The sequence below is a fragment of the Branchiostoma belcheri genome, unplaced genomic scaffold (assembly GCF_001625305.1).
Source record: "Branchiostoma belcheri isolate BF01 breed outbred unplaced genomic scaffold, Haploidv18h27 scaffold11, whole genome shotgun sequence".
Lineage (NCBI taxonomy): Eukaryota > Metazoa > Chordata > Leptocardii > Amphioxiformes > Branchiostomatidae > Branchiostoma > Branchiostoma belcheri.
In genome coordinates, this window is record NW_017802491.1 from 4,085,636 (window position 1) to 4,098,212 (window position 12,577).

At 47.3% G+C, this 12,577-nt stretch overlaps 1 protein-coding gene across 1 annotated transcript in view; it reads right to left on the reverse strand.

Moving 5' to 3' along the window:
- Positions 1 to 172: 172 nt before the first annotated feature.
- Positions 173 to 12,577, reverse strand: part of LOC109482109 (helicase with zinc finger domain 2-like) — a 20,982-nt gene continuing 8,577 nt past the window's right edge. Inside the window, exons 14-32 of the mRNA XM_019784799.1 lie at positions 11,841 to 12,355; positions 11,470 to 11,662; positions 10,686 to 11,155; positions 10,047 to 10,496; positions 9,492 to 9,729; positions 9,253 to 9,360; positions 9,070 to 9,145; positions 4,965 to 8,793; positions 4,741 to 4,826; positions 4,433 to 4,558; positions 4,034 to 4,180; positions 3,727 to 3,853; positions 3,297 to 3,477; positions 3,014 to 3,183; positions 2,527 to 2,689; positions 1,930 to 2,160; positions 1,170 to 1,347; positions 685 to 852; positions 173 to 429 (exon numbers count right to left, since the gene is read on the reverse strand). Coding sequence (XP_019640358.1) covers positions 290 to 429; positions 685 to 852; positions 1,170 to 1,347; positions 1,930 to 2,160; positions 2,527 to 2,689; positions 3,014 to 3,183; positions 3,297 to 3,477; positions 3,727 to 3,853; positions 4,034 to 4,180; positions 4,433 to 4,558; positions 4,741 to 4,826; positions 4,965 to 8,793; positions 9,070 to 9,145; positions 9,253 to 9,360; positions 9,492 to 9,729; positions 10,047 to 10,496; positions 10,686 to 11,155; positions 11,470 to 11,662; positions 11,841 to 12,355 — 7,596 coding nt within the window. The 3' untranslated portion in view covers positions 173 to 289. The remainder of the gene's footprint in view (positions 430 to 684; positions 853 to 1,169; positions 1,348 to 1,929; positions 2,161 to 2,526; positions 2,690 to 3,013; positions 3,184 to 3,296; positions 3,478 to 3,726; positions 3,854 to 4,033; positions 4,181 to 4,432; positions 4,559 to 4,740; positions 4,827 to 4,964; positions 8,794 to 9,069; positions 9,146 to 9,252; positions 9,361 to 9,491; positions 9,730 to 10,046; positions 10,497 to 10,685; positions 11,156 to 11,469; positions 11,663 to 11,840; positions 12,356 to 12,577) is intronic.

Sequence of the window (12,577 nt, forward strand, 5' to 3'; positions counted from 1 at the left end):
TATACACAAACTCACACAATCAATTTCAAATACAGAACTGCAATGTCGTCACGAAAATATTTGTCAGTGCATCATACATGACCATCGCGCTATTTTACACTACTAACTCTACTAACCTACTATCATTCCAACTAGGACTTTGCTTGCTAATTGTCACAATATCTTTTTGGCATTTATTTACATTTATTTATCAGTAGAAGCATTCTGGCCAAAGTAACGAAATCACAACACACACAAAAACACGGCACTAACGTAATAGGAGAAATGTTTGAAAACTAAACTGAGTCTGCTAAGATCCCCCTGTCCATGCATTCTGTTGGGACGGGGGAAGGGCCATGAAGTTCGAGTTGTTCACAAGGCACTTCTGATTTTCGTATTCGGTGATCAGCTTGCTCCAAAGAGGATGGACCCTCAGTAGGTTCTTGTTACCTGCAGTGTGAGAGACAAGGCAGAATTTTGATAAGCTCATTCACAGTAGGAACACTTACTTAAAAAGATCTTGCAACTTTTTAACACCGTAAATGTGTTGTTTTTTTCGGATCAACACGATTGAGCTCCCGACCACAAGTAGCCAACCGCCTAAATGCGCTAATAATATGCACCTTTCTAACCATTTGTATGATGGTAGAAGTACATGTAGTAGTTATATAAGGGCAAACTTGTTAGTTTTGTAGTTTTACCCACCGATAATACACAGTCCTCTCTTGGCTCGGGTGATGGCGACGTTCACCTGGTTCTGGTCCGTGATGAAACCCAGGTACTTCCGGAGCCAGCTGGGGGAAGGGTTGTGTTCGATCTCATACGACGGCAGAGACCTTACCGTGGAAAATATGACGTAATCCCACTCGCTTCCTGTGAAAATGGAACGCAAGATTTCAGTATTACTACAAACCTCCTTGATATATTCACAGTTGTTAATTTCTTCTCTTTTAATTATCATTGTAGATTTCCCGCTAATTCTGTCCGCCCACCTTGTGGGGAGACGATTTTGACCTCCAATACGAACTTATGGCCGGTCTGCGGTTACACACTACCGTATTCAAATACCATAAGCAAAAACTCGAAGGCAACAAAATGCAACTTTTCAGTTGTGATTCATATTTCTAAATCTAACCTGATCAAACGTGTGTCCTCCAGGAGTATTCCTGGAACTGTGCTCAATACCTTACCTTGACTAGCGACCACTGAGTTGACTCCAACCCTCTCCAGTCGCTCGTCGTTCAGTTTCCTCCTTTCTGCTGACAGCTTCTTGTAGAGAAGCGCACACTGTGCGCGGTACTGGGACAACAGGATGACGTTTTCAGGCTGGATTTTGTGTTCTTTCACCAAAGAGATCGCCATCTTCACCTGTTAGAGACACAAATGGACCCTTGTGATAAAGGAGAGAGTAAGTTATAGCTACTGCTATCTGGGTTTGGCACCCGACGACTGTCATGCTAAAATTATAGCATTAGAGTTACACCGGTCGGCAAGACTTTCAACATTGATTCTTATATTCTAGATACTGTCCTTTTGTCGTCCCATTTAAACGTCAATTTTCACATTTTTTAAAAATATAGATTCCAACATGTAATCACAAGACATGGTGACGGCAAAGTTTTTTTCAACTTATATTAATACCGTCACCAACATAGAGGACAACACAATACTTATTTTCACCTGAGCGAAGTGAGGGAAGTCGTTTTGGTATACAGAATTATGTCTTTCGCAAGGGCACTAGATCGGTGGCATGTCAGGACTCGAACCCGGGACCTTTGGTTCCTAGTCGACGTCGAGCACTCTGCCGTTACGCTACACGACCCCACAATTTTCACATTGCACTTGAAAGCGCCTAACCAGCACTAACTGATGGTTGCACTTGTACAGGGCTTGAAAGTATTGGCAGAGGCAAGATACAACGTAACAGTGCGTTTGTTAGGATTTCCTTACCGCCATGTCAGCTTCCATCTCGTTGCTCCGTGACATCTGGTTGCCCTCCGCCGTTGCCACCGTCTGGACCTCTTCCCTGCCGACCACGTGGCAGAAGGCCGTGGGTCTGCCCGCACCTCCCGGCCACAGCCCGTCCAGGGTAGGGTGCCGGGGCCTCGCCGTGACGGACTGGTGAGTACGGAGTTTGTTCTCATAGAACTCTCGGGAAGGAAAACTGCAGATGGCTACGTGCTGTTCAAAACAATGACGTAATGAATAATCACTAATTTCACCATTGACGATGTCAGTAATTGTCAGTAAATATCAATAGTGTAAGTATAGTATACAGGTTTTGCCAGTGGTTCAACTCTGGGTATCCTATACTGTATGAGCTCATCAGCTGTATAGTGGGAATTACAAAATGCATCTATATACTATAAGGTATAAACATGGTTAGATACAAATGCTATGTCAAAAATGAATCAATCGTTATCGCAGGTATTTGAAATTAAATTGGTTTAGGAAGTTCTGTCATTCCCCGCATCAGGGCGTTGCGTTCAAAAGGCTCCAATATTATAACTACAACAGTGTCAAACCCTACGAAGAGAGTGTCTTTACCATGCGGTACTGTGTCGTCAGCATGGTCGCCATCCATGAATACCGCTGGAACAGTGACGTGTCCAACCCGAGCTGTTGTGACGACTTCTCCAGAACGACGGGTCTCAGCTGCTGGTGGTCACCGATCAGAATCACCTGCTTCGGGTTGTGGAATGTCGTGGACCTGCAGCGAACGGCAAAGAAGTGGGAAAACCAAAAAATTAACCCTAATCCTACTACTGCTGCTACTACTACTACTACTACTACTTCTTACTGTGAGTCTCATGACTATGACTTAACTGCTCAAAGAAACAAGATGATTCAGTCCCTAGTTTTACAAAACCAAATCAACTTCAATACAAACGTGGGCTATATCGGTCAGAATTTTCACATATCTTCGTTGGAGAGATATCACCATTTAAAATCATCATAAGACACCGTAACACATTTTGTTTTTCTTAAAATTGGCAGAAAGTAAAAAAATATTCAAAAACGATAGACCACTTACTCATTTCGTTCCACTGGAGCCCCAACAATGGGCACGAAGCTCTCCGGTTCTGTGCACATGCCGCACTCGTCCACGATGCACTGCTCGATGTTGGTCGCCATGCCCATCTTGGGGCTGGCCGCAGCCGTGCAGGTGCACAGGATCACGTGCTTCTGTCTCAGCTCATGAATCTGCAGGATCAACATCACCAGAATCAAAACAAGGCCGGGAATAATAAAAGAACATCGAATCATTCCGGAGGAGGAGATTCAGAAAACATGACATGAAACGTAAACACACCGACCTTGGCTTTCGTAATTCGGTCTTTGTAGTCATTGATGTCTTTTTCTGTCACGGTGTAGTTTGGATCTCTGAAGCGAGTCTCAAATTCCCTGATGGCCTCGGCGTGAGGATTGCCGGGTTTGCGGATGAGGTGATGCAACGACACGTCGTCGTGTTCGTTCGTGATCTTCGACTCTTTCTCGCTGAAACACAATCAAGAGTAACGTTCGTTCAGCAAAACAACAATAAACATCAACAAAGATGGTACACAGATAAATTCAGCAACATCCATCTTGCTGACATTTTGATTTTCAATTTAATTCATGACGAGTTCAAATCACTTCTACTATATATTTTATTGCATTCTCATGTATGAGTTCTTAATCGCTGGATATCTAGCATACATGTAAAAAGCACACATGTGGACCAAACTATTAACGATGATTATCTACCTTCTGCACTTATTCGGGTGTACCGGCTCATTCGGGATGGGGAACTCTTCTCTCTCTATCATATCGCTGTACATGCGAACGATCTTCAGATCTTCCTTCAGATCTTCACTTATCCTTTTCATGTATCCTGGAAAAAAATATCATGTTTCTCAATCAATGCATTGCTCCCTTCATTGCTGTGGCGAGTATCTCCAATATTTTAATTCTGGTCATGTGTATATTTCATATATCAAATGAGAAGTGTAATGATGTTATATTTTATTTCAGAACTTGTCGACTTGTTAATAATAATGATTGTTTTCCTGACCAGTCACTACGTCCACTGCCTTGTTGGAAGGTCCACAGTACAGGACCTGGGGAGGGTACATCCCTTCTGCCGACACTGACTGGATCAGTTTGTTCATCTGGGCCAGGTAGTACGCGATGTGGACTCCTGTCACGGTCTTCCCAGTACCTAACGATGGACCAAATAAGAATAAGCATATGGCATCGCTAAATATTAATCAGAAAGAAATGCATCTTAACACGGTGATGTGTGTACTGTGGGCATCATAACAAAACGGTGGGTTTGTTACACAGTAAATTTGCGTATTCTTAATACCATCAATATCAAGGATACGATATCGACACGGTACAACATTGCGTATATCCCGGTCGCTCCTATAAAATTACAACTATACATTGTCCCACACAGTACTAGACCTACCTGGCGGTCCCTGGATGAGAGTGAACGGTTTTCTGATAGCCCGTTTCACGGCTTCCCCCTGCCCTTGGTTCAGCGGAAAGAAGGCTGGCAGCGTCTTGATGGTAACTTCACTCGCCAAAGGATTGTCTGTGCAGTAATAAACTCATTGAGTACAGCTAGGAATCCGTAAATCACCTACCCTTCGATGTAGATATTTCAACAGATACGCATAGAGGACATCCATACACGTATAAGGCATAGGAATTCAAGTCAAACATTTATCGACAAGGAAGCAAAATTAAGCTAGGTGTTTTTAATGTCTCTCGTACCTTCAGCAGTAATAGGTTTGCCCGTGGCGATTTGCTGGACTAGGTCTGAAGAGCCGCTCAGCCACCTTACTGCGTTCTCCATGCGCCTGGGAAGGACATGTTGGTGAGTAACGTTAGACATAACAAAATGTAAACCAAGGCTCCTTGTGTTAACATACGTTGTAACAACAAGTCTACACGATACTAGTCAAGTTGAAACCTACTATTAGTGCGATGTTTCTCACCTGTCAGGTAGAGTCTTGGTGATGATCTCTATCGTTGCGGGAATAGTCGAGCCGTGGTGCAGGAGAGCGTCAGGGAACGCCATGAGGTGCTGGTGAAGTCTGATAGGGACTGTGACGTCGTCACGTTTACCGCCCTTCACCCCGGGCATCACCAGGCAGTGGCCCACCCAACAGACGAGCGGCGGGGATTTCTCTTCAGTCTTGTCCGTAGCGATGTCAAAGCGACCGTCACGAGTCATGGCAGCCCTCACACCGGTATAACGCACGCAGATGTAGTCCAGATGCTTCCCGGCTTCATTAACTGCCTTGAGATTGCTCTGGTTCTCCTGGTTGAAATAAATACAGCGGTCCTTGCAGAACTTCTGTGAGAGAGTAATCTGACCAAAGTACTCCGCACTCCCAGTTTGTTGTTGCTGTTGTTTTGTCCAACTGATGTACACACCGTGGACGACGACTGACTCGTTGTTATCCACGGCTCCGTGAGCGGCTTCCACTGCCATGATGGGCAACCAGCGTTCCTGGTACGCTCGGACTGACCCGTATCTCGGTATGTTGGCCACAGACCGCGTGGCGGGCACGGCGAACCGTGTCACTGCGTCCCGTCTGTGGTCGAGGCAGACGTCCATCTTCGGCGTCAGGTTGAAGAGCTGGATGCACGGTGACAGAAGACCCTTCCGTATGTCTCCCGTCAGCTGCACCTTGACCACCTGTCCTGGCTTGTACGTCATCTGGAAGGTACAGAAGTGGTCGGCTATTGGGCCTTCCCTCGCTTCCGATGATACTTCGTCAAAACTTCGCGGCCCCCCTTGTGGGGCAACGACGTCGTAGTTTACGACTCCTTTTATGAGGTCCATATTTCCCGCCTGTACATGTTGGACAAGCCTTTGCCAATACTGACCAGGTATCCTTATCACATACTTCTCACTGTCGAGCTGTAGGGGCCTTTTACGGTCTGAAGGCCAGGGCAGTTGGGTCTTGTCTGGTGCGGTGTCGTAGATTCGCTGTTTCCAGCGTACCTCAACTGATTCCCCCTCTTCTTCAGGGCTTGGCAGAGATGCCGGTTTCAGTAGGCTGAACTCAACTCGCCGCTGACGCGACTCTGTGTTACGTACAGACGGCATGAGGAGTTGTATCTCCTGTTCATTCACATTATCAATAACAGAGTAGATGACTTCCGGTTTACACATCCAATCATAAGCCAACTTCAAGATCAACGTCTCCCGTTCGTAGGTCTTTGCGGTGTTCTCCATATTGTTGTAGTGACTGCAGATTTCCGTTATATCGTCCGAGGTGTATGTCGAAGGTTGTTTTGCAATCAAAGTCACGAGAAGACGATGGACTACGACGTCGATGTACCTGCGAATAGGTGACGTGAAGTAGGTGTACGCTGATTGGTTCAAAGAGAAGTGGCCATTATCTTCGGGCTCGTTATTGACTGAACACTTGAACACGGCTCTGTCCTGAATGCCACGCAGCTGCAGCAATGCTCTAGCCAGGGTTGGGTGATTCTCATCCGTGCACACCAGCTGCTGTATTGTGTCAAGGTCTCCACTCAAAGCAGCAAATCTGATCTCATCCCAGATATCTTTACGTAACGGGATGTCGCCGGGTGGTGTATCCGTAGTCTCATCACTTGGCAATGTCTTGGACAGCTCGACGGAATGGCCGGAGAGGCCAGCATGATGTCTTCTCCAGTTCTCAAGCTTCTCCTGCTTCGGCGGCTGCTGTTTACGAAGAGGCGTGGTCTGTGGAAACTTTTGTAGTAAGACCCGAGCCACTGTGGTGTTGGCTAGGATCATCATTTCTTCCACCATTGTGTGAGCTCTTACTGCTCTGTCTTTGTCCTCGTCTGGCTGGTGGTACAGGTGCGCTGGACCCAACCTCTTCTGCCGCCGGGCCGCTGCGATTGTGTGCAGTATGCGGACACTGTCTTGCACCTCCTGCGGTACGGACAAGGAGCCCCACCCGGCTATGATATCCTCTGCTTGTGCATAGCTCAGCTTCGCCCGAGAATGAATAACACACCTCTCTATCTTCGGTTCGTCAACAGTATCCCCATCACGGTTAAAGGTCACAAACAGTGACAGGGCCAGGCGATCTCTGTTGGGTAGCAGACTGCACACCCCTTCACTTAGCCCTTTGGGGATCATGTGGACAGGTTCTTTCCCAGTGTGTGGATAGAGAGTAGTGGATCTCTCCTTAGCCTCCTTGTCTAAATCACTTCCAGCCGGGAGGAAATAGCTGACATCAGCGATGTGTATTCCGACAGTGTAGGTTCCATCGAGGTTATCCTCCACACTGAAGGCGTCGTCCAAATCCTTGGCTTCTGGTGGGTCTACAGTGAACACTGTGTGTGTTCTGGTCAAGTCCTTTCTCTGATTTCTCTCCTTCGGCGGGATCTGCCAATCTACGAAGTACCGTTTGTTGACGTCCTCCTCGACTTTCCCCCTGTATTTGCTGGGCACGTTGAATTTGTGGTTGAGTATTTCCATGCTTGTTTCCAGTGTGCTATCTGGGGTGATGACATCAGTCACTAGGCCCAGGGGGTAGACGTACCTCGGCGTCCACTTCAGGAATCTCACGACAAACAACTTCTTGTAAGGATTCCTGGGGTCGATGTCTTCATACTTCTTGAACTTGATTGAAGCGTCCGACATGTAGCTGTGCACACGTACTTTATTCTGTCGTCTGTTGTCTTTGCCGTAGTAGGTCACTAGTTTTGGTACCTCGGCATTAATGGGGACCATTACGTTAGTGTTATTGCTGTCAACAACACAGACGAACTTCCTCAGGCGCAAGGAGACTGCTGATTTGAGGACCCCCACGACTCTGCCTTTCTTGGTGTCTGATTTAGTCATGAATACTTCCGACTCTGGGTCATCAGCGTTCTCGAGAATTTCCACCACCACCTCGTCATTTGTCCAGCCCAGCCCTCGGTTCTTTCTGCCGTTGATCTCTATGTCGTTTTCGTCTGTACCAATGATTTCACCGTACGCTGTGTAAGTTCCCTTCACGATCAGCCTACATCTTCGGTACCGGTCTGGTTCAGTTCGGAGAAGGTTTTCCAGTTCGTCCGGTGAGTAATTCGTATAGAAGCATTTGTTGTCGCTCTCTTCTTGGACTTCAAGCTGTGTGGGGTCATACGGCTCATCCTCACCGGAGTCGTACTCCCTATCGGCGTCGTCTGCTCCCAGGCGGGGTCTCTGCAGTCTTGACGGGGCTGGGCGTCTCACACTTGCCCGTTGTCCTGACCTGTAGTGCAAAAAGACTTGCGATGGGTCCCTTTGGCTTGGCACCACGGTCACTTTGTCGGGGTCGAACGTCTGGGCTTTGAAACGCCTTGCTTCTTCTTCGTTCTCGTCTTCTAGACTTTCAAGAATGAGCTGTCTGATGATTTCGTCCGGCTCATCTACTTTCGTGAGTGGCTTGTCAAGTGATCCTGGTGTAGTGCCAAGTGATGAGACCCCCTGATTCTGTGTCCTGGAAGCTGTAGGACCTCTTGGAGTGAAAGGCTGTGCCTCTGGGTTGAGAGTCGTGCTCTCAGTTGTTTCGTAGATTTGGCTCCTGGTGAGGGTCTCTGGGAACAGACTCTTGTTCTTCTCACATGCGGAGATGAAGTGTTGCCAGACTCGCTGGCATGCTCCTCGTGAACAGAGCGCGTGTGGATCGCCTACCACGGCGACCAGGGACTGCGCTCTGGTCATGGCGGTGTTCAGGAGCTTACTGTCTGACAGGAAGCCGTAGCTGTTCTTGTCGTTCTTCGGGTCACAGGGTGCTCTGGTCCTGAGTCTCCTGACCGTGCTGATGAAGACTGCCCTGAACTGCTTACCTGAATAAGAGTTTTGTTATCACGTCATAAGAAACAGCACGTTAAGTTATTATCACAAAGTCGTTGGAAAACAAATACAGTGACCTATGAACTGTACACGTCACATGTGCACAGAACATACATTGTGTTTCCCATAGCTAACGAATCTTGCTGCTTTTGGTGCACCAGCGTCATAGGAAACACATTAGGGGCATTTTAGGTACTCAAGCAGTATAATATACATAGCATTAGCACAATGGTAAAATAAGTCAAGCACGTAAGTCAAGGAGAACCTACCTTGGATGTTGGTTACCATTTCCACAGTAACGCCACCCAAACGTTTACGACGCAGCTCTTTCCGGATTAGTTGTGTCTGTGAAAAGAGAATAAAAGCATGAGGTTTCAAACTTGAACGTTTAGCATCAGTGCAGAAATAGAACCATTCCTAAACCCGTGACTAATATTGCTGCAGTTCCTGACCTGATTGTGGTATGGTGTGATGACTCCGATGTCTCCCAGCTTCAGTTCACCCCACTCCTCCGGCCAGTCTTTCACCAGCTGCTCTACTCTTTCTGAGATCTCCAACACCTTTGTGTTTAAACAGAAAGAACAAGTTAATTAAGAATCCTGCTCATATCTAATAAAAAGTATCGTTGTAATCACCAATTGCAGAATGAAGATATTGGAAATTCCGAAATGTTATCTAGAGCACCCCTCACCTCAGCCATGTTGAAGTACGATGTGCTGTAGTCTCCCGTCTTGTCGTCTCCCTCGGCGCTGAAGAAGGTGAGCGGGTACCACCGCGGATGTCGAGGCTGGCCCATGCTCTTCAGCCCTCCGTAGAAACTTTCCGACAGGAACCGGAGAATCTCCTCGCGGCAGCGGTAGTTGTCCGTCAGCATGACAAGGAAGGGATTTTCCGCTTTCTCTGTCGGACCCTTCGTGAGCCTGATGTACCTGTGTATGTTGAAAAGCATCACAGCAATCAGAACAGGCCAGGGTCCCTGGGTTTGATTCCCGCCATGCCCCCGATCTTGTGCTCACACGATTTTTCTCTCTTACCTTAACTCAGGTGTAAATTAGTACTATTTATTGTCCTTTGGGTAAGTGGCAAAATAAAAATAAGTTGAAAACTTGAGTATGCCGTCATTATGTCTTGTCATTAAATATTGGAATAAAAAAAATCATTAATGCAGTATTTTTGACAAACTTCCGTTTATACATTTCGCCAAGGTATTATCAGTAAAGCATTCGATCGATGAGAATAATCTTACCTTTGCACCATCCGCTCCAGCAAGGACTTGTCAAACGATAAGTCGCACGCCTCTGTGGAGTATACTTTCGGGCTCATCTGTTTGTGGTCCCCTGAGAGGACGATACGCGTGGTGGAATCGGCGAGGCAGAGCGGGAGGAGGGTCTCACACTCCATGGCCTGCGCTGCCTCGTCCAGCAGGATGTGAGTGAAGTGTCCCCGCTTGATGCCCATCCGGATCAGGTACATGGAGGTGGTGAGGGTGACGATGACGATTCGGTGCTTTATGATGTCTTCCATCTCGGGCATGTCGAACGACGTCTTGTCGGGGTCCAGTTTGCAGTACTGCATGACGGTGTCGTCTACGGTCTCCAGGCGGCGCCCTTTGAAGTACACGCGTAACGGTGTCGCCTCGGGATGACCGGATGTGACGTATGGGTGGATGTACTCTTTCAGGTACAAGTCAGCAGCGCTGTGGTACAAAAGAAATATTACATTTGTGTGCATTATGTAATCACTATCACCATTTGCGCCATAGAGACTTGATTTGCGATAACGATACAACGTACAAATGTACAGGTGATAAATGTTTTTGCCATCCAGCACCCCATCAAATGTAAAACGTTACATTTGATATAGGATAGTAGATAGCAAAACGTACCTATTGGAGTGTGTCGCGATGAGGACATTCGTGCCCGGCTGCTGGAGAATCTGAAGTGCGGCCGAAGCCATCGTCCTCGTCTTGCCTGTACCGAAAGGGCCGTACAGCACCACCGGTGGGTTAGTGTCCCCTGTCCCGCTCATGATGCGGGTAACAGCGGTCCTCTGTCTCGCGTTAAGCTGCGCGTCCTGCACTTGGCGTGTCGGCCGCGAGGCCTCCCCCACCCTCACCCAGGACCACGACATGTCCGCCCTGCTGGGGAAGATGGCGTGAAGCGCCGCCATGTTGTCCACAGCGAAGTGCATGTAGCAGAAATGTAAGCGGTTGAGTTGGAAACGGACTTCAAACTCCACTGTTGTTCCGGAGCTGAGGTTCAGGTCTTGGCAGCAGCGGCTGGACAGCTGGAGGTAAATCTCGTCTTTTCGCCGCCCTTCAAACCCCTTCAGTTGGACGATGGCAGCTTCATAGACCTAGAGGAAATGTAGGTGAGAACATTTTCAATAGTACATGTACAAATTAACGCCAGGCAGTTTATTCTCTGTGCCATTTTGTATCCGACACTCCCAGGGATACATTTGATACCCATGAATAGTTTCTTCAGGAAGGTAATTCATAGCATAGTTTGTGTACACTACCAATACTTAACATGCCAACGTATTGATAGCCTGATGTCCAGTCTACCGCGGTTTGGGCAGGCCATCTGTCGTCACTGTTCAACTACTCATCTTCACAAATTTTGTTGTTGAAAGTTTAGTTCCTTTAGAGAAATTTAGTGCGTTCTAACCTTGTTAGTATTGCTCCCTTTCGGAGCCAGTAGAACGGTGTTGACGTTGGTGAGGATGAGTTTCCCTGCCGGCCCGTCCTCGCTGAGCTGGTCCTGTAGATGGAGCTTGGTGTACAGCGTGCCTCCCTCAGCGAACAGCAGAATACCGTCTGATATACGGTCGGACAGCTCCAGGGTTGTCTCTTTGCGGATACTGAAAAGAGAAAATTCCATACGTCAAGAAATGATATCATGGCTATATTTATGACAAAATTGTAATCATTAGAAGGGACAACGGGTATACAACTAATAAGTTTTGCAGCTTTCATAAATATGATTAAGGTACAACAGGAAAGCCTTAATGCCATTCTGCATTCATTTGTCAGTCTTACCTGTCAATTTCGCTGGTTCTTGTCAGCTCTTCGAGATACAGAAGGTTGTGCATGCGCGTCTTGTAGACCGTCTCGTCCAACTCTTTCTTACGCCGCGAGAGTCTTGCCAAAACTTCCCCTGGTTCCTCCGTCGGTTCTTTGTACTTCGCCAGCAGTGCCTGATCCGCTGGGTTGAGTTCTTCGGCAAACTTGACGATACTCTTGTTCCCACTGTGCCAGCGTTCGAAGTCCGGTGGAGCGGGAATGACTTGCGCGATGTCCGGACCTAAACTACCCACGTACAACCACAAACACCTCTTAACCACTGGTCGTTTTCCGAAGTCAAAAATGACCCATTGGGGGAAAACCCCGAACATCTGAGACGTGCCCCGGACTTCGACAATGTAGGTGTCGTCAGAGGGACGTGGAAATTGTTTTCCCTCCGCGACTTGGCAGTTCCCCTCTAATTCTGTTCCATACAAACAGAAGTGTGTTCTGTGCTCATTGAAAAGCAACGCAACATGTTCTAACGGCTCCTAAGGAAAATAAAAAAATAAAGCCGTCTTGATCAGTATATTTTTGACGTGGGTGTTATTAGCTATAATTGAATGAACAATATCAATGGAAAAGTATTTTTGTGCTTTACTTTGCGCAGAGATTGAAAAAAAGTTTGGAGAACCTTGCCTAAAAAAGGAGCAAAACTGCGACGTATCCCCTTCGCCCTGGCCTTGCCTCAATAGACAATTTGGGGGGGGGGG